At 44.1% G+C, this 19,190-nt stretch overlaps 2 protein-coding genes across 3 annotated transcripts in view; one reads left to right on the forward strand and one right to left on the reverse strand.

Moving 5' to 3' along the window:
• The window catches only part of dnah9 (dynein, axonemal, heavy chain 9), a 32,469-nt gene extending 17,280 nt beyond the window's left edge, over positions 1-15,189 (forward strand). For both annotated transcript variants that reach the window (XM_053864953.1, XM_053864954.1), the window contains exons 42-79: positions 36-183; positions 394-568; positions 652-825; positions 1,483-1,690; positions 2,075-2,240; positions 3,045-3,147; positions 3,227-3,466; positions 3,678-3,839; positions 4,022-4,218; positions 4,461-4,623; positions 4,863-4,986; positions 5,180-5,322; positions 5,499-5,660; positions 5,738-5,971; positions 6,086-6,166; positions 6,308-6,487; positions 6,775-7,005; positions 7,066-7,260; positions 7,337-7,456; positions 7,865-8,053; positions 8,191-8,426; positions 8,489-8,611; positions 8,717-8,921; positions 9,108-9,272; positions 9,338-9,478; positions 10,484-10,654; positions 10,739-10,861; positions 10,963-11,156; positions 11,365-11,513; positions 11,591-11,718; positions 11,811-12,038; positions 12,107-12,298; positions 12,371-12,562; positions 13,660-13,830; positions 13,890-14,072; positions 14,146-14,399; positions 14,465-14,600; positions 14,818-15,189. In XM_053864953.1, the coding sequence (XP_053720928.1) occupies positions 36-183; positions 394-568; positions 652-825; positions 1,483-1,690; positions 2,075-2,240; positions 3,045-3,147; positions 3,227-3,466; positions 3,678-3,839; positions 4,022-4,218; positions 4,461-4,623; positions 4,863-4,986; positions 5,180-5,322; positions 5,499-5,660; positions 5,738-5,971; positions 6,086-6,166; positions 6,308-6,487; positions 6,775-7,005; positions 7,066-7,260; positions 7,337-7,456; positions 7,865-8,053; positions 8,191-8,426; positions 8,489-8,611; positions 8,717-8,921; positions 9,108-9,272; positions 9,338-9,478; positions 10,484-10,654; positions 10,739-10,861; positions 10,963-11,156; positions 11,365-11,513; positions 11,591-11,718; positions 11,811-12,038; positions 12,107-12,298; positions 12,371-12,562; positions 13,660-13,830; positions 13,890-14,072; positions 14,146-14,399; positions 14,465-14,600; positions 14,818-15,045 (6,614 nt within the window). In that variant the 3' untranslated portion in view covers positions 15,046-15,189. The remainder of the gene's footprint in view (positions 1-35; positions 184-393; positions 569-651; positions 826-1,482; positions 1,691-2,074; positions 2,241-3,044; positions 3,148-3,226; positions 3,467-3,677; positions 3,840-4,021; positions 4,219-4,460; positions 4,624-4,862; positions 4,987-5,179; positions 5,323-5,498; positions 5,661-5,737; positions 5,972-6,085; positions 6,167-6,307; positions 6,488-6,774; positions 7,006-7,065; positions 7,261-7,336; positions 7,457-7,864; positions 8,054-8,190; positions 8,427-8,488; positions 8,612-8,716; positions 8,922-9,107; positions 9,273-9,337; positions 9,479-10,483; positions 10,655-10,738; positions 10,862-10,962; positions 11,157-11,364; positions 11,514-11,590; positions 11,719-11,810; positions 12,039-12,106; positions 12,299-12,370; positions 12,563-13,659; positions 13,831-13,889; positions 14,073-14,145; positions 14,400-14,464; positions 14,601-14,817) is intronic.
• On the reverse strand, positions 15,160-19,175 carry rsph1 (radial spoke head component 1). Its single transcript, XM_053864956.1, has 8 exons — positions 18,878-19,175; positions 18,222-18,335; positions 17,950-18,055; positions 17,524-17,614; positions 17,225-17,360; positions 17,059-17,130; positions 16,652-16,754; positions 15,160-16,496 (listed from the first exon to the last, which is right to left on the reverse strand). Exons 1-8 carry the CDS (start codon positions 18,923-18,925, stop codon positions 16,483-16,485), a joined length of 684 nt encoding a protein of 227 aa, XP_053720931.1. The 5' UTR covers positions 18,926-19,175; the 3' UTR covers positions 15,160-16,482.
• Between the last annotated feature and the right edge of the window lie 15 nt (positions 19,176-19,190).

A 19,190-nucleotide genomic window follows, 5' to 3' on the forward strand; every position in this document is an offset into this window, starting at 1 on the left:
ACAACCATGTTAATCATTTGCCTCTTCCCCTGAAGGCATCTTGTACATTAACCCCGCTGACCTCGGCTGGAACCCACCAGTCTCCAGCTGGATTGACAAAAGGGAGGTCCAATCAGAAAAGGCCATTCTGACTATTTTGTTCGACAAGTACCTTCCCTCTTGCTTGGATGCTCTTCGGTTCAGGTGAAGTAACTCCACAGGGCTGCAGGTCATCATGGCACTCTTTGTAGAGGATAAAAAATATTTTAATGTGATTAAAAACACAAAATGTTTTCCTCACATTGATCCATGAAGGTTATGGAGTTCAATGGATGAATGATACCTAGACCCAGAGATGTTGTAAGTGATAGTAATGGCATCAACATAAAGCCTGACTTCAGTTTGTCTGCATAGGTTTAAGAAGATCGTTCCAATTCCAGAGCAGAGTGTGGTCCAGATGCTCTGTTACTTACTCGAGTGCCTGCTGACTGCTGAAAACACCCCTCCTGACTCCCCCAAGGATCTCTATGAGCTGTATTTTGTCTTTGCTACAATCTGGGCATGTGGAGGAGCCCTGTTCCAAGACCAGGTGTGCTGCTGGCTGCGCTTTTCCCAAGTGGTAATTTTGAAACGCGCGTGTGTTTCACTGCATGTGTCTGTGTGTTACTGCAGCTGATAGACTACAGGGTAGAATTCAGCAAGTGGTGGGTGGCAACGTTCAAGAGCGTCAAGTTTCCAAACCAGGGCACTGTTTTCGATTATTACATTGACCCTGAGAGCAAGAAGTTTGAACCCTGGTCGAGGATGGTTCCTAAGTTTGAGATGGATCCTGACATGCCGCTGCAGGTGAGAAGCCCAACCACACACACACACGTTTGTACTGCTATCCCTGTGGGGACATTGTGAGGTTTGTCATTCCCATAATACTTTACCCAGCCTCTCACCCTTAACTTAACCCTCCAAAACACATGGATAACCTTAACCAGGACTCTGAACCAAACTGAAACCCAATCATAATCACCCCGTTATTTTGAAGTCTTCATCCTCAAATTGAGGTTTGCACCTCTGCGGAGGTCAGTGTTTTGTCTTTGCTCTCCAGTAATTGGTCCCCATGAAGGAGTATAAACAAGCCCACACACACACAAAAGTTGTGTTTTTTTTCCCTCATTTTGTCAAATAAATCCTGCCTGTATGAGTTTCGATCATTGTAAAATATTTGACACAGCACTTTTCATTCCACAACGCCCTTAGCATTTTTGGCTCATCTTGCTTATCCCAGTTGTAAATAACCATACAAAGTGGTGTGTTGCTTTTTGGCGTTACTTGACAGGGGTTGTAACAGCAAAACAGCCTCCTCCTCCTAACCTTACCTTGAGCATCCACCCTGGTCATACTTCTCCTCTTCATAGCCTTCTCTGTCATATTCATGAAACCCACGAGTTGTCTCCTCTTTCTTTTTGCCTGGTACTAAACTAAATGTATTCATGCATTACTGTTGCATAGGCATGCCTGGTCCACACCACTGAAACCATCCGAGTCCGCTACTTTATGGACCGCCTGTTGGAGTTACAGCGACCCGTCATGCTGGTCGGAAATGCAGGCACAGGGAAGTCAGTACTGGTCGGTAACAAACTGGGCTCATTGGACCCAGAGAAGTACATGATCAAAAATGTTCCCTTCAACTACTACACCACATCACTCATGCTTCAAGGTAGGTAACCAAACAAGCTGTAGAACAGGAAGCATGTGTTACCGGATGTATAGTGTGTTACTGTCTCCATTATCATGTTGGATTTATTCGCATTTATTTGTATATATTTATCTAAGTTTGTGTTTATTGAACAAAGTTCTGAGGATCTACTTGACTGAAGGTGAATGTTGCTTTTTGGCGTCTTCACTCTGTTTACATGCCTTGTGGTTGAGTCATGTACAAAACATTCTTACTTAGATTTTAAATATATTTTTAAATATGAATGATAGAATGACTTCATGTGCCTGTGTTGGGAAATATTGTTGCTTTGGTTCCTCAGCTAAACAAATAGGGATGGTCATGTAAACTTGAGCACTCTGTTTGGTCTATGGTTCTTCTCTATAGCAATTTTGGAGAAGCCTCTTGAGAAGAAAGCTGGGCGCAACTATGGACCTCCAGGAACCAGAAAACTGGTCTACTTTATCGATGACATGAACATGCCTGAAGTGGATGAATATGGAACAGTCCAGCCTCATACACTCATCCGCCAACACATGGACTACAGTCACTGGTACTTGAGTATTTGGATATAAAAATGGGAAATATTTGATGTATGTTTTGTGCAGTCACAGTCTGAACGCTGTGGCTTATGCTGCCATGCTGCCAAAATAATGAGCCTCGTCACATCAAACCAATGAAATCACAGGCATTTTATTGTCCATAAAGCACGCAAAATGCGCTGTTTTCACCAGCTCCACCAACACAGACGAGAAGCAGCAGCTGAGAGTCGGAGTGTGGTGTCGGAACGTAGGACACGCGGTTGAAAACAGTGCATTTTGAGCGGTTTAATATAAAGAAAAGATGTGACAAGTTCATGAAGTTCAGAAAATTGACGAGTTTGTTTCATGCGTCAGTCTGGATGCTGGACTCAAAACTAGTTTAGAAGTGGTCCTCATGCGTTTTTAAGACAGGTGCACCACTCTACCACTTCTCTACCACCACTTCTATGGTGCAGACAGCACCACTACAACTGCGTCTCATGCATGAACAAGATCTATTTTCCTTCTTAATTTTAGTGGGTGTGGTAATAATCTTGTTAGTGATCTTGGGGAAGCCAAAATATTTAACTAACAGTGAACAAGATGGCGGGAATAGGACAGAGTTACGTGTAAGAAAAGTACTGCTGCACTTGGTTACTGATTGTTAAAGCAAAATGAAGCATGTATGTATGAACAGTGAGTAGCTTCATACCAGCAACCAAGTTTGTATTTCTCTGATTGAAACAATCACTTCATCTTCCGTGACTGCTGCTTGCTGACTTACACAGAGTTAAGTAGCTGACAAATCCTGCCCCCCACATTTTCCTTGTTTCCAGGTATGACCGTTACAAACTGATACTGAAGAACATATACAGCGTTCAATACGTGGCCTGCATGAACCCAACATCTGGCAGCTTCACAATCAATCCACGTCTGCAGGTGAGGTTCAGTTTCCAGGATATCCATGTTTTTATATGTTACTCTTTCACTTTGAACTGACCACGCTCTCTCTCCACAGCGCCATTTCTCTGTCTTTGCCTTGTCATTTCCGGGCAATGAGGCCCTCGGCACCATCTACACCTCCATCCTGTCTCAGCACCTGCAGTACGATTGTTTCACTCCTGCCTTGCAAAAGAGCGGCCCAAACCTGGTGCAGTTGGCCCTGGCCATGCATCAGCGCATTTCTGTGACTTTCCTCCCCACGGCAGTCAAGTTCCACTATGTCTTCACCCTGCGAGATCTCTCCAACATATTCCAGGTGCACCCACACATCACATATGGAATGTAGAATATAAAACCTGTTATTTCAACCGATGCTTTGGTAGAAAGATTGTCAATCTACGGTACATTTGTCTCACTGGGGATACATGTGCACATATAAATGCTCATTTTTCTGAGTCAAATTGCTCTGTGGTTAAGTAGAATTAGCAACAAAAGCAGGCATCATCAGTGTTCTCTCCTTTTCTCAGGGCATTCTCTTCTGTACTGGGGATTGTCTGAAAACACCCCAGGACCTATTGAAGGTTTACCTGCATGAGTCCAACCGTGTTTACAGGGACCATATGGTTGAGGATTCGGACTTTGAGGCCTTTGATAAACTGCAGATTGAGATGGTGAAGAAGTTTTATGAGGTGCGTGAGAATGAAAAGTGAGATGTTTAACTCGACAGTTAGATGCTTTTTGATCATGGCCAGTGGAGTTTGAACCTTAAAGTGACTCTTGGAATGTTGTGTTGAATGAAGATTAAAAACTACAACAATATGCTCCAAAATGTTTCCATACGTAAGAAACAATGTGTCTCTTCCCTTTGTAGAACATTGATGAAACGCTGGCGGAGGCCAAGAACATGAACGTGTACTGCCACTTTGCTCAGGGACTTGGGGACGCCAAGTACCTCCCAGTGGAGAGTTGGGAGAGTCTCAACAAAAACTTGCTGGAAGTGCTGGACAGCTACAATGAGGTCAATGCCACGATAAACCTTGTGCTCTTTGAGGATGCCATGGCTCACATGTAAGGACTCTGGTCTCTCCACATTTTGGACACTAGATATGTCACTTTTCAACCTTTCAAACTCGAGTTTCTTCCCTAATGTATGTACAGTATGAACTAAAATGTGTCGATTGGAAAAGTAAAGTATAGTTTAACAAGTAAAATTATTTTATATTATTGATCTAAAATCAGAGGCTAGTTACCTATTTAACCTATTTAAATTCCATTCTAACTTTTCACTGTTCCCCCCCTCCTGCCTTCAGCTGTCGTATAAATCGTATACTGGAGTCCCCACGAGGCAATGCGCTTCTGGTAGGAGTTGGAGGAAGCGGTAAACAGAGTCTGACTCGAATGGCTGCCTTCATTTCCAGTTTGGAGGTGTTCCAAATCACACTGAGAAAAGGATACGCTATCCCGGACCTCAAGGTCAGTGTAGTGGCATGGTGATGTGGCTGGAAGATGAACAGACTGGCAGAGGTCTGTCTGAAGTGGCTAAAAGTCTGTGTATACTGTTTTTCCAAAAACAGAGGAAAACTCTAACTCATTATGTCTTTAGTCAGCGCTGTCAAAGTAAAAGTGACTAGGTTTATTGTTGAAAATTATACACAAGATGAACGAAAAAGATGGCTGTTTGCCTCTGACATGTTTTCGTCTTTGCTCTCCAGACCGACCTTGCCTCCCTCTATGTTAAAGCTGGCTTGAAGAGTATTGGGACTGTATTTCTGATGACTGATGCTCAAGTGGCAGAGGAGAAGTTCTTGGTTCTTGTGAATGATCTTTTGGCTACAGGTACAAAGTCTTCAACAAGCATTTATTTAAGTCACATGAGTTGCAAGACTCATATGAATTTACATCTCTTGTGATCTCCTACTGTACGAGGTGATATTGGTAGTGTGATGCTGAATTTGTCCTCTCAGAAATAGATGCATTTCCAGATACCTCACACATGGTACAAAGCTGTTACTGTTTTTCGCTCATTCAGGGGAGATTCCGGATTTGTTCCCTGATGATGAAGTGGATAAAATGATAAATGGGGTGAGGTCAGAGGTTCGAGGGGCAGGAATCTTGGACACAAATGAAAACTGCTGGAAGTTCTTCATCGACCGTGTTCGTAGACAACTTAAGGTGATTGTCTCCAGGTTTTACTTCCATTTTTTGGTATTTCACAGTGCAATTTTGTTTTCAACAATTTTTGTTGAAATTGTTAAGTTTTCTTGTATATTCAAAACGTCGGCATAATATAATGATGTGTGTTGTGCTGAAGTGGAGCAGTTACAGTGCTTGTGGTTCTGCGTACACAGGTGGCCCTGTGTTTCTCTCCGGTTGGGAGTACACTTAGAGTTCGAAGCAGAAAGTTCCCAGCTGTGGTCAACTGTGCTACCTTGGATTGGTTCCATGAGTGGCCACAAGAGGCTCTGGAGTCTGTCAGCTTCCAGTTTTTGCAAGAAGCCGAAACTATCGCGGTGAGACCCAGAAGAGCTGGTGTATTGAACAATGACTGTTTCAAACTGTATTTCATGGGGTGTGCTTTTTTCTGCAGCCGGACTTGAAAGAGTCAGTCAGTAAATTCATGGCATACGTCCACACCACTGTCAATATGACGTCAAAGGAGTATCTGGTTAATGACCGTCGCTATAACTACACCACACCTAAGTCCTTCCTGGAGCAGATCAAGCTGTATCGCAGTCTGCTGGATCTGAAGAGTAGAGAGCTCACCAGCAAGGTGGAGCGTCTAGAAAACGGCTTGCAGAAGCTCAATAGCACCACGGCTCAGGTAAGAGAACCTCTGGGTTCTTCAGTCAAGTCTCCCCTCATACGCGGGGAAGCATTTATCTAGAACGGCAGATAATGCATTGTTGGAATGCATTCTCTGTTTATCATCCTGTAGGTGGATGACCTCAAAGCCAAACTAGCTGCTCAGGAAGTGGAACTGAAGCAGAAGAATGAGGATGCCGATAAGCTGATCCAGGCAAGACCTGTTCCCCTTGAGTTATTTAGGATTTAGATGATGATTTCCATGAATATTTCCCTGTCAGATAAGAAACTGTCTTTTGCATGACTTTGTAACTATGGCAACCTAAATGTTTGTGTCCATCACCACTGTGTTTAGGTGGTTGGAGTAGAAACAGACAAGGTGTCCAAAAAGAAAGCTGTGGCTGATGAAGAGGAGAGGAAGGTGGGAGAGTTTGCCATCGTGGTGTCTGGGAAGCAAAGAGACTGTGAGGAAGATTTGGCCAAAGCTGAACCAGCTCTTGAAGCAGCTCAAAAAGCCCTGGACACTCTTGATAAGGTTTTCAATTCAAATTGTGTGAATGTTTATTTCAATCACCTGTTTCAGTTGATGAGAATTTCAATTGACGTTTACCTTACTTACTTTGCATTGTAACTTACATATACTGTAGTTCTGATGTTTCTGTTGATGCATTTTTTGAATAAGCTCTTGTTACCTCAATCTTTTTCTGAGTGACTTCCATGTTTTTGGAATTGTCTATTTAATTTTTCAAAAGATACAGACTACCGGCTGCAGGCCATTTTATGTTCTTACAATATCTTTTTTTTCTTGTGCTTCCGCTTCAGAACAACCTGACAGAGTTGAAGTCTTTCGGCTCACCAGTGGCTGCAGTCACCAACGTCACAGCTGCTGTCATGGTACTGACGGCGCCGAAAGGCAAAGTTCCAAAGGATCGCAGTTGGAAAGCTGCCAAAATCATGATGGCCAAAGTAGATGTTTTCCTGGATTCTCTAAAAAACTATGACAAGGAGAACATACCGGACACGTGTCTGAAAGCGATTCAGCCGTACTTGCAGGTGAGTTATTGGTCTTCAGACGCTGTTGAAACCCAACTCCTGCTAACTTAATATCTCCAGGATGCAGAGTTCAATCCTGACCTAGTCAAGGCCAAATCAAGCGCAGCAGCTGGGTTGTGCTCCTGGGTCATCAACATTGTCACCTTCTATAACGTCTACTGCGATGTGGAGCCCAAGCGTCAGGCGCTGGCCAAAGCCAATTCAGAGTTAGCAGCTGCACAGGAGAAGCTGGCTGGCATCAAGAGCAAGATTAATGTCAGTGAGATTCTAGCTTTAGACCTCGCTTCAAAGTTTGAATCCACTTCACCATCTGATGTCTTAATTTGAACAGCGCCTGAACGAAAATCTGGCCAAGCTGACAGCCAAATTTGAAAAAGCTACTGCAGACAAACTGAAGTGTCAACAGGAAGCCGAGGAAACAGAGGGCACCATTTCCCTGGCCAATCGCCTGGTGAGGAGAGCAACACTCGCATGTTTTTATCCACCTCATCTACACTCAACTGCACACTTGAACAATGACAGTCACACCTGAAACCAAGTGGGAAAATGATGTGAAATACATTCACAAAACAGGTGTTAGAGGGGCTGTTCAAATAATCTAATGTTATATGGTAGACTTGAAGTTGAAGTTTAAAAATTGCAATGAACTGGTGTCTCCACTCATTCCAGATGATGCTGTTACAAATCCTGTGGGTTGTAAATAAGTTTGTTTTCACTATTTCAGGGGATTTAAAGGGAGAGAAAATATCAGTCAAACATCTCTTAAGTATTTATATCAGATCCATTCTGCTAGTGAGGCAGTAACCGCGTGAGGATGTGGTCATGAATGTCTGTTGATGCGTGAATGTGTGTGCTTTAGGTCGGTGGTCTCGCTTCAGAGAATGTCCGATGGGCTGAATCTGTCAACAACTTCAGGAAGCAGGAGAGGACTATGTGTGGCGACGTGCTCTTGATCACTGCCTTCATCTCCTACTTGGGTTACTTTACCAAAGCCTACAGGCTGCAACTCATGGACCAAATGTGGAGGCCGTATCTGAGTCAGCTCAAGGTGGGCTTTAGCTAACAATCCCGCTTTGCCTGCAGTACCTTTGGTGGTTTGCCTCAGGATTTTTGAATGAATGAAGTGTGCCGTTGTTTAATTGTAAAAAAGCTGTGTGGAATGACTCTCAATGGCTCTTCTGGAAGGTTCCCATCCCAGTCACTGAGGACTTGGACCCTCTGACAATGCTGACGGATGATGCAGACATCGCAGCCTGGCAGAATGAAGGACTGCCTGCCGACAGAATGTCCACTGAGAACGCCACCATCCTCACGTCGTGTGAGCGGTGGCCTCTGATGGTGGACCCTCAGCTTCAAGGCATCAAGTGGATTAAAAGCAGATACAGTGAAAATCTGCAAGTCATTCGGATTGAGCAGAGAGGGTGAGTTGTACAGTGCAGCAGTGGTTCTGTGTTCGTAGATGTATAATGAAATTTCCTAAAAGGTACCTGGATGCCATAGAGCGAGCGCTGAGTGAGGGTAATGTGGTTCTCATTGAGAACTTGGAGGAAACTTTGGATCCTGTCCTGGGACCTTTGTTGAGCAGAGAAACCATCAAAAAAGGAAGGTAAAAGTTTAGTGTTGTGGAGTTCCCTGTTTTGGAGGAAAGGTTTGTACTGCAGCAACGTTCCTGACTATGGGATTGGAATCCTTTATTCATTGCCTGTGACAGGTACATAAAGATGGGGGACAAAGAATGTGAATACAATCCCAAATTCCGTCTGATCCTTCACACCAAGCTGGCCAACCCCCATTACCAGCCGGAGCTGCAGGCCCAGTGCACCTTGATCAACTTTACCGTGACTAGAGACGGTTTGGAGGACCAGCTGCTCGCAGCTGTGGTCAGCATGGAGCGACCTGACCTGGAGGAGCTGAAGGTGAGACTTGAAACTGTTAGAGGGAACAGTTGAAACCAGGGATCTAGCTGGGAACTATTCTATAACTTTGATCAAATGGTCATTATTACTGAATGATGATATTAAAAGGAAGCGCAAGGGACAGTCCTATGTTCTTGTTAGGACAACAGTGCTGTTCATGCTCCACGATGCTTGCATGTGTTGTAGGCTAACCTCACAAAGCAGCAGAATGGTTTCAAGGTGACCCTGAAGACCCTTGAAGACAATCTCCTGTCCCGATTGTCTGCAGCTTCAGGGAACTTTTTGGGCGACACAGAACTGGTTTCTAACCTAGAAACCACTAAACGGACCGCCACTGAAATCGAAGAAAAGGTTCCGATTGTCTTCTTCTGCAGTCTTGAGTTGTGCCAGAGTGTGACTGTTTGTTCTGCCTGTAGGTCAAAGAGGCGAAGATTACGGAGGTTAAAATCAATGATGCCAGGGAGTGCTACCGGCCAGCTGCAGCACGAGCTTCATTACTCTACTTCATCATGAATGACCTCAATAAAATACACCCCATGTACCAGTTCTCCCTGAAGGTATGGACACTCGACTGCCTATTCTCAGCAGCCACACCCTTGGCTGTGTTTCCATCTTTTTTGCAGTCATATTGACAATGTCAATTGCTACATAAATGTCAATGGGCACATACAAATCAGCCCATTTGGAATCTAGTTGGAATGACAGGCTGCTCTCGGCTCTAGTTGCAGCCACTAATACATGAACGTCATTTTGTTTTGGTCAATACATTTTTGGTTGACTTACTTTTTTTTGCATTTTCCTAATGACAAAACTTGTGAGTGGCACAAATAACTATAAGCATAAAAAATGAGTTTGAGTGAAAAAAAAAGTTTTTAAGTATTTTAAGTTTTATTTTATGCTCATGAGGGCACAATATTTTGTGTTGACAATTTTGCTTTAGCAATGTTTTTCAATCTCTTACCCCCCCCCAAAAAAGTAAAACAAACAAACTTAAATGTTGCATATTCCATTTTCTGATCCTCACATTTGTTTTCACTCTTGAATGGCAGGAGCATGTTTTAATATAGTTTCATTAATTAAGTAAAATTGTACTGTTCAGCACAAATCCTGGTTTAGTTATCATAGACACACAAAAGCAGATTTATTTCAGTGGTTAAATTGCCTGTTGTGTCTAATGAAGTGAGACCTTCTGTTCATTTTCTAACCAACACATGAGCACGCTGGGAGGTACCGGTAATAGAAGTGAATGATGACATTTTCTGAATCTTGGTAAATCCAAACAATCTCACCGAGCACCACCAGCACTCACCTCTAAACTTGCCTGTTTACAACTAACAATGACTGCTTCAGATGCAATTATTAGGTGTAAAAACTGAATAAGAAAGAAGTCTCTTTTCCCATTGAATGTGGCCATAACCAAAAAGGCTACATCGAAATGTTTCTTGGAATGACAGAAGAAGCAGATGTTTACAGACATAAGCTGATGAGGACGAAACACCTACAAATAATCCTCACGGTCTTGTGCAGTGTATGAGGGCGGTGTTTGTGTTTGGTCTCTGCAGGCTTTCAGTGTGGTGTTCCAGAAAGCAGTCCAGAAGGCGACGCCAGATGATGAGCTGAAGCAGAGGGTGTTGAACCTCATTGACAGCATCACCTCATCGGTCTTCCAGTACACCACCAGAGGGCTGTTTGAGTGTGACAAGCTGACATACATCGCTCAGCTGGCCTTCCAGGTTGGCAACATTTCAGCTTTTTCCCTTTCAGAAATCAACTGTGGTGAAATATTATAATCGTTTTTCCTCTTGCTTCATCCCCAGATCTTGTTGATGAATAAGGAACTAAACCCTGAAGAGCTGGATTTCCTTCTGCGGTACCCGGTCGTGACTGGTGTTGATTCGCCTGTGGATTTCCTGACACACTTTGCATGGGGTGGGATAAAGGTGAGAAGGGACGTCAGAGAAAGCCTGACTTTACACTGCACTTAGCTGCCAACCATGGATGCATCAGTGAGTTAGAAGTAAATGTTCTTTTTTCCTGCAAGTCCCTCTGCTCCATGGATGAATTCAGGAACCTGGACCGAGACATTGAAGGCTCGGCCAATCGCTGGAAGAGGTTTGTGGAGTGTGAGTGTCCAGAAAAAGAGAAATTTCCCATGGACTGGAAGAACAAAAACTCTCTCCAGAGGATGTGCATGATGAGAATTCTGAGGCCCGACCGCATGATGTATGCCGTCAGGTAAGTGGATCAGTTGTTCTCATCCATTTCTGTTTGATGTATTGACTATAGAAGCATTTAAAGCTTTGTTCAGGGCTGAATAAACCAGCTGAACTCCAGCATAGGATGATAATTGTAGCTACAAATCATTTTTTTCATATAATATTTGAATAATTTGAACTCATTTATTTCCAATGTGACGACAGCAAATTTCTTCTTCCTTGCTCAGAGACTTTGTTGAGGAGAAGCTGGGGAACCAGTATGTGGCTGGCAGATCGCTTGACTTTGCTGTCTCTTATGAAGAGTCTGGACCAGCCACACCTATGTTTTTCATCCTCTCTCCTGGAGTGGATCCTTTAAAAGATGTGGAGAAACACGGTAGTTGCTCGAACGCACCTCTGAAGATGAGTGTACATAAGCCACCAGCTGCCATCTAATCCTGTCTTCACTTTCAGGGAAGAGAATTGGGTTCACTTTCGACAACAGGAACTTTCATAATGTGTCTCTGGGCCAGGGTCAAGAGATAGTTGCAGAGCAAGCCCTGCTGCTGGCCGCCAAGGAAGGCCACTGGGTCATCTTGCAGGTAGTGGACACACCCAGCCACAGCAGCTTAAAGAGAAACAGGCCAGTGATGGCCAGGACAGATGCTGACACATTGCTTCTCTGTCCGTGCAGAACATCCACCTGGTAGCAAAGTGGCTGGGCACTCTGGAGAAGCTCCTGGAGCAGCTGGCAGACGGCAGCCACGAGAATTTTCGAGTGTTTGTCAGTGCCGAGCCCTCAGGCACTCCGGAGTCGCACATCATCCCTCAGGGCATCCTGGAGAACTCCATCAAGATCACCAACGAGCCGCCCACTGGCATGCACGCCAACTTGCACAAGGCTCTGGACAACTTCAACCAGGTATCACTGACTGCTCTGGCTGATGTGTGAGGCCGAGGTGTTGAACAGCGCTTTGCGATTTCTCCCAGGAAACCTTAGAGCAGTGCACCTGGGACAACGAGTTCAAGAGCATTCTCTTTGCTCTTTGCTACTTTCACGCCGTGGTGGCTGAGAGGAGGAAGTTTGGGCCTCAAGGCTGGAACAGATCCTACCCCTTTAACACTGGCGACCTGACCATCTCTGTCAACGTCCTCTACAACTACCTGGAGGCGAACTCTGCGGTACATCTGCTTCTCCTTACCACACAAGATTAGGGCACTAGAGAGGTTTGAAAACACTTTTGTGTCTGTCAGGTTCCCTATGATGACCTGCGCTATCTGTTCGGCGAGATCATGTATGGGGGTCACATCACCGATGACTGGGACCGCCGCCTGTGCATCACCTACCTGCAGGAGTACATCAAGCCAGAGATGATGTCAGGGGAGATGACTCTGGCCCCTGGGTTCATTCTCCCTGAAAACACAGACTACAATGGCTACCACCAGGTGATGCCCCCACAAATGAATGTTTGACTTTCTGATATTAGTCAACAAACTGATTAGCCATCACTCATGCCTGTCTCCCATGAGGATCTCCTGATCCGTTTCTTAGCCTTCTGATGCAGTGAGGCCCATGGTTAGGCCGCAAGCGCTGCTAAAAGTTTATTTTTTTCACCTCGGTGCCGCGAGACGCTCAGTTTTAATACACTTGCCACATATGGTGGCAGTTGTCTGTCACTGAATTGACTTGACAGCTGCAAATCTGCGATAGTTACCAACTATGAAGAAGTTCTTGAAAATAAAGAAACAGTAAAGAAAGTGATGCCGCCCCCAACAGTAAAAGTAAAATTAATTAATTTTATGGCGATACTTTCATTTACACTTTACTTATCGTCTTTTGAGTTTATTAATGAAAAGGGAAAATATTTGATGATATATATATATATATATATATATATATATATATATATATAGACGTTGTTTTATTATATTTATTTTATTTATTACTTTTTTTCCCAATTTTCTCAACAGTTCATCAAAGGTATTTTTTTCTTCTTTATTTTCTTTAGTAAATTTGATGAACATGACTTGCACCTGGTTCTGCTCTTTGCGCTGATCTCGTGGTTTCATGTCATTTCACAAGGTTTCAGTTTGTTTACATGTGTGTTTATTGAACACGCATGAACTCAGTCATTTGTTCTGGAAAAGGTGGGCCCTGAGATCAGAAAGGTCAAGAACCGCTGCTCTAATGTATACTGCAGTACCAACCAATCCAGCCAGCATTCTTTGTTTTCATTCATCCAAGTGTTTACTTCCTCACCCGCCATCTGTCCAGCAGTGCAACTGACACCTCATCTCTCTACTAAATTCATGTCTCTTTGTCTCAGGGGTTTCAAACCCATCCACAAAAGGGGCTACACTGGGTGCAGGTTTTTTGTTTCAACCTTGTGTAATGAAATGTGATGCCATCAATGGGCACACACACCCATCCACCTTCACCACAACTGCAGTCACAAAAGACAAATGCAATGAAGGAAGTCTTTCAGTGAAACCCTTCAAGATGATCATTTTATTCCCGCTGACATGGACTTGTGCTGTGACAGTACATTGACGACAATCTCCCACCTGAGTCGCCGTACCTGTATGGACTCCATCCCAATGCCGAGATCGGTTTCCTCACACAAACGTCGGATAATCTTTTCCGCACGCTGCTGGAGATGCAGCCCAGGGACGGAGGAGGCGGCGAGGGTGGAGGAATGACGCGGGAGGAGAAGGTGAGTTTCTCTTTTCTAATCGTCGTCCACGCTGTAACTGGCCGTCGATGGGTTTTAAGGTGCAAGCTGAACTGGAGGAGCTCATGGGAAAACTCCCAGACGAGTTCAACATGACGGAACTGTTAGAAAAGGCAGAGGACAGGACCCCCTACCAGGTGGTGGCGCTCCAAGAGTGTGAGAGAATGAACTTCCTCACTCAGGAGATCAGACGCTCCCTGCATGAGCTTTGCTTGGGACTTAAGGTGAGGCTGCGTCTGCATTATTGCGCCTTCCTATGCTTCTATCCCTTCAACATGACCCTGGCCGCTCCTGCAGGGGGAGCTGACGATGACCCCCGACATGGAAAACCTCCAGAATGCCGTGTTTTTTGACCAAGTGCCAGACAGTTGGACCAAGAGAGCGTACCCGTCCTTGTCGGGTCTGGCAATCTGGTTCTCTGACCTCATGTCCCGGATCAAGGAACTGGAAGTGTGGTCATCTGATTTTGCCTTGCCCCCGGTGGTGTGGTTGGCGGGCTTCTTCAACCCTCAGTCTTTCCTCACGGCCATCATGCAGGCCATGGCGCGCAGGTACGTCCTGGACTGATGCACCATCATGACCATCACCAATGACTTGGTCATTGTTTTGTCGGCAGGAATGAGTGGCCTCTGGACAGCATGACCCTGCAGTGTGACGTGACAAAGAAGAACCGCGAGGACTTCAGTGCGCCGCCTCGTGAAGGCGCTTACGTTCACGGCCTCTTCATGGAAGGTGCCCGCTGGGACACGCAGGTACAGCTCCGTCACTGTTTACCGGTGGCGGTACACAAGAGTCGCACGTTTACACTGAACCAGTGTATCTGAGCATGGAGAACTGAATCGTTGATTTCATTTTCCTTCAATATATATGAAAGGAAATTTAAAAAAAATAGGGAGTTTTTCAGCCTTTAAAAACTTTGACACATTGTCATAAACATTTTCTTCACTGGAGTCTTCCTCTCTCTGGCAGACCGGCATGATCGTTGACGCCCGTCTGAAGGAGTTAACTCCCGCCATGCCAGTCATCTTCATCAGAGCCATCCCAGCAGACAAAGTGGAAAGCAAGAACGTCTACCAGTGTCCGGTTTACAAGACACGTCAGCGTGGATTCACCTACATCTGGACCTTCAATCTCAAGACCAAAGAGAACCCGGCCAAGTGGACCCTTGCAGGAGTCGCTCTGCTCCTTCAGATCTAACACCTTAGTTGGACTTGCCTACAATGGGTTTTCTCCGGGCACTCCGGTTTTCTCCCACTGACTCAAATGTCAAAACGTCTAAGCTTGTGTTCTGATCACACCCACTTAATAAGTTTATGTTGTTTAACATGTTTATTAAATCGAGGTTCCACACTGCTTGCGTTGCTCATTGATGGTCGCTTGCTGGACACGCTTCAGCACCTCCTTCCCCCTCAGGTGAAACTTGGGCCACAGCTTCTCTAAAGTCAATCCCTCACAGGTCTCCTTAACTAAAATCAACACTCAGAAAAAAGTGCACAAAACCAAACCAATACCAACCTGTAGACATATATGTGAGGTTTACAGAATCGTACGTCACTCAAAAAGATTTAAAGTCGTCTTTTTGAGAATATCGAGATAATCTATTTTTGCTCTATTTCCTGATCATCTGTCAATTCCAAATCTCATTTTTTGACCAATTTTGAGGTAGGCAAACCCTTCGTTTTTTTAAGTCTAACCCCAGTAGGCCTAATTTGTATTCTAATAATTCTTGCACAAATAAACAAGTAATTCACTAAATAATAATTCTACAGATGACTAGCTGCAGTATCTGCCACTGCAGTATTGTTACCATGGTAACAATACTGTTAAAAGTTTTGGAGGCTGTCAACAGACTAAAAGCACTCATGGCAAACACTAAAGCTTTGTCAGAAGTCTTAGATATTTTATATGCTATGGCAGCTTTAAATACTGTCAGAACAGCCTGCTTTGCCCAAGAGTTGGACTCAGATATCAGAGGGATATTTTGCAATTATTGGTTAAAATGTAGCATGTGTGTGACCCCAAAAGCTCAACTGCTTGGTGATAATCAGAAAAGAGGTCTGAGCAGGCTTCTCAGCAAGTGCACTCTTAGACTTCGAAAAAGGATTCTGGATTGCTAGAAGCTACAAAAGGGACCTTGACCACCCAGAATACAGGTCAAAAAACAAAGGCTGCAATTAGGCCTAGTACTCTTTAAAAAACGAAGGTTTGCCTACCTCGTGGTCCTTTGGAAATGGCAACAATTAACTCTACACCTTTTAAAACCCTAGAAAAGTCAACAAAAATGTAAAATTTTATTTAAAAAATGAGATTTGGAATTGACCGATGACAAGGAAATGGAGCAAAAATAGATGACAACCTCACATATATGGCTACAGGTTGGTATAGGTTTGGTTTGGTGCACTTTTTCCTGAGTGTTGATTTTAGTAAAAGTTGCCCTAAAGTCGCCATTAGTTGCCCTCTGTGGGCCGCTTCTGTCAAGTGTCACCAGCACAGTCCCCTGAACCCGAACTGACTGGCTGGCTGCTGATGAGTGGACACCACTGATGCTCCACAAAGTACATGAATACATGATCGTATTTCTCTTCAATTCATGATGAGGCTGCATCAGTGGATCTCATCTGCCTGTGCGTCTCTTCATTCTTCTGCAGCTGAGAAAGAAAAGACAAATCAATATCCCTCTATTTCTTTAACCTCTCTGTTCTATGTGCAAGGTTCATCGGATGAAAGAACCACTTTAGGTATGGCACCATTACTCTTTACCACTCAGATGTGATCATGAATGGCCTGGTGCCCACAGACTTACTTTTCGGGGGTTCATAGCTCTCTTCAAATACAGTGTCTGTCAGGCCTGTGATTCTTTTGGGAATCCAAGTGATCACCTTCTGCTTCTCCTCCTCCTCCTCCCCCTGCATTGTTAATAACATTGGCAAACAGACGTGGAAACTTAAGATCAGAAGGCAAAGACATCCATCAACATCAGTGCAGCCGAACTGGAGTAAAGAAGGACTAGTACAGCGACGAGTAGAGCCCCATTGAGTGTATGGGATGGATGTCTGTCATTCACTTCAGTATGATTCAAACCCACCCTCCATGGTCCCCTACATTAAACATTGACTAGTTGTAGTCATTTGAAAGTGACATCCAGGTTGCATATTTTAAGAGCAGTACCGTCCAGCCCCTCCTTTGTGGCGCCCCCCTCTGCGACCTCACCTTCTCTGTGTGCTTGTATTCACCATGTTGCTCATAGCCGGCGTCAAACACAAACTTGCCCGGACCTTTGGGCTGCAGAGAAAACAAGACTGGTGATCCGGTTTTCGACAACATACAATGCTTAAAGATAGAAGGATGTCAAGCATGGCAGTCTGCAAGGACTCACCTGGCTGTTGACAAACTTGCCCCTGTACCGGAAGTTAGCGTGGACGTAGTCTCCAGACGTCTCAATGTTGTCGTTCACCCACGTCCCCGTGTACTTAGAGCCACTTTCTTTGAAGACGTACGTCCCCTTACCATGCCTGTCAATCAAACACATGAAGCTCCACATCATCATTGGCGGTGCCTCTTCACCAATAAAGCAGTGTCGTAGTTTAAAGGGGGCGCTGTCCATGACCTCAGTGTTCTAGGCTAAACAAGTTAATCCATCAGACTTTTACAGCATGTGAACGGCTGGCTCCTGACCTCTTGTGGTCACTCCACTCCCCTTCATACGTGTCTCCATTGGGGTACGTGTAAACGCCGACTCCATGAAACATGTCGTCGTCCCACGCTCCTGAAGAATAAATAATAAGTAAATGAAACACCAGTTAGTTGGTGCAGTGAGGGGAGGCCATCTATACATGAATGGATGAACATGAATACATGAATGACACTTTGGGATGTCAGGAGTGACTTAAGTACCCTCCTCATTTCCATATCCACTTTATTTACATGGATAGATTAAGTTTGTGTCATTGAAAGACACTGAGTATATCATGTCAAAAATGTTTATTCTGAATGATCACTGTTCTTCAGTGTTTTTGTTGTCACGATTAAATTAAATGAATAAAAATGTACTTGTCACTGTAAGTGTCACTCTAGCATACTGTTCTACAGTTTATATTTGACCTTCATATTTGGAGCCATCTGGGAAGTACAACATGCCAGGACCGTGCTTCTTGTTCTCGACGTAATTCCCCACATATCGAGCTCCATTCTTGAAGATATAAGTGCCCTGGTATGGTACAGGTGGAACAGTTGATGAGAAAATTGCTGCTCGATGGGCTGACAAAACTGTTCTCTGTTTAATGAAACATTACTTTCCATAGGAAGTATGGCAAAACTCAAGACAGTTCCGATATAAAATGTGCCTATGTGCTGCTGTAATGTCACCACCTTACCCTTCCATGTCGTCGTCCATACTGATACTGGCCCTCGTAAAGATCTCCGTTGGGAAGGGTGGCTTTCCCGCTTCCATGTCTCTCCCCCGCCTCGTTTCTCTCTCCCTCATATGTCTGCACAACAATGGGGACAAGAAGACAGATCCTGAGGAATCTTTTCTGATGACATGCAAGTTAACCCCAAAATAAGTGATTATTGAGTCACTCAAACGGAACACATATAGCATTTTAATGTGAGTTTTCTATGTGTGTCCCCCTCATTACTCTTTTTTTTTAACTTTCCTTCAAAGGGTCAAACAGTTTCATTTAAGTATGTTACTACAGTACTTGTCAAATAACTCTATTTTAGGTTTGCAGTCATACACACATTCAGCCTTTATGATCAATTAGAATAATGATTATTCCTTTGGTTTCATGATGGATTATCAGTTTCATTTTCCTGTTCATTTTACGTGTGGACTTTTCTGCCTTATTAAAGAACAAAACGTGCTGATGGATATACCTGTTATTTATTATGATTATTTGTTCACACTACTTCCCCGTGACACACAAAACTTTTTATTCTGCAAAAACATGTTGATAGTCGGAACTGTACATGTATTTCTGTGATAATATGAATGATATGTGATATATATACAGATATATGTTTTACTTACCCCGATTTTTCCAGGGTCATCGAACTCCTCGGAATTCGCTTCAGACATGTCCGATGTTGTCCGTCAAACTGTCTGCGGTCAAAATCTCTGGCACGTTTCTAACCGTTTCCCAAGCGTCTTTCTTCCTTCGGGTCTTTCGTGGTGTCTTTCCCAACTTCACCGACTGCGAGTTCCTGTTACTATGACAACCGTCACTCAAACGCGCCAGAGACACCGGAAATTGCGTGCCTCAGCGGATATTAATATTTATCTATTCAACTAACGATTTTCTTCCATCGCCAGACATTTGGTTGTTCTTGTGTTCATTAATTTA

Source organism: Synchiropus splendidus, chromosome 5, assembly GCF_027744825.2.
Source record: "Synchiropus splendidus isolate RoL2022-P1 chromosome 5, RoL_Sspl_1.0, whole genome shotgun sequence".
Taxonomy (NCBI): Eukaryota; Metazoa; Chordata; class Actinopteri; order Syngnathiformes; family Callionymidae; genus Synchiropus; species Synchiropus splendidus.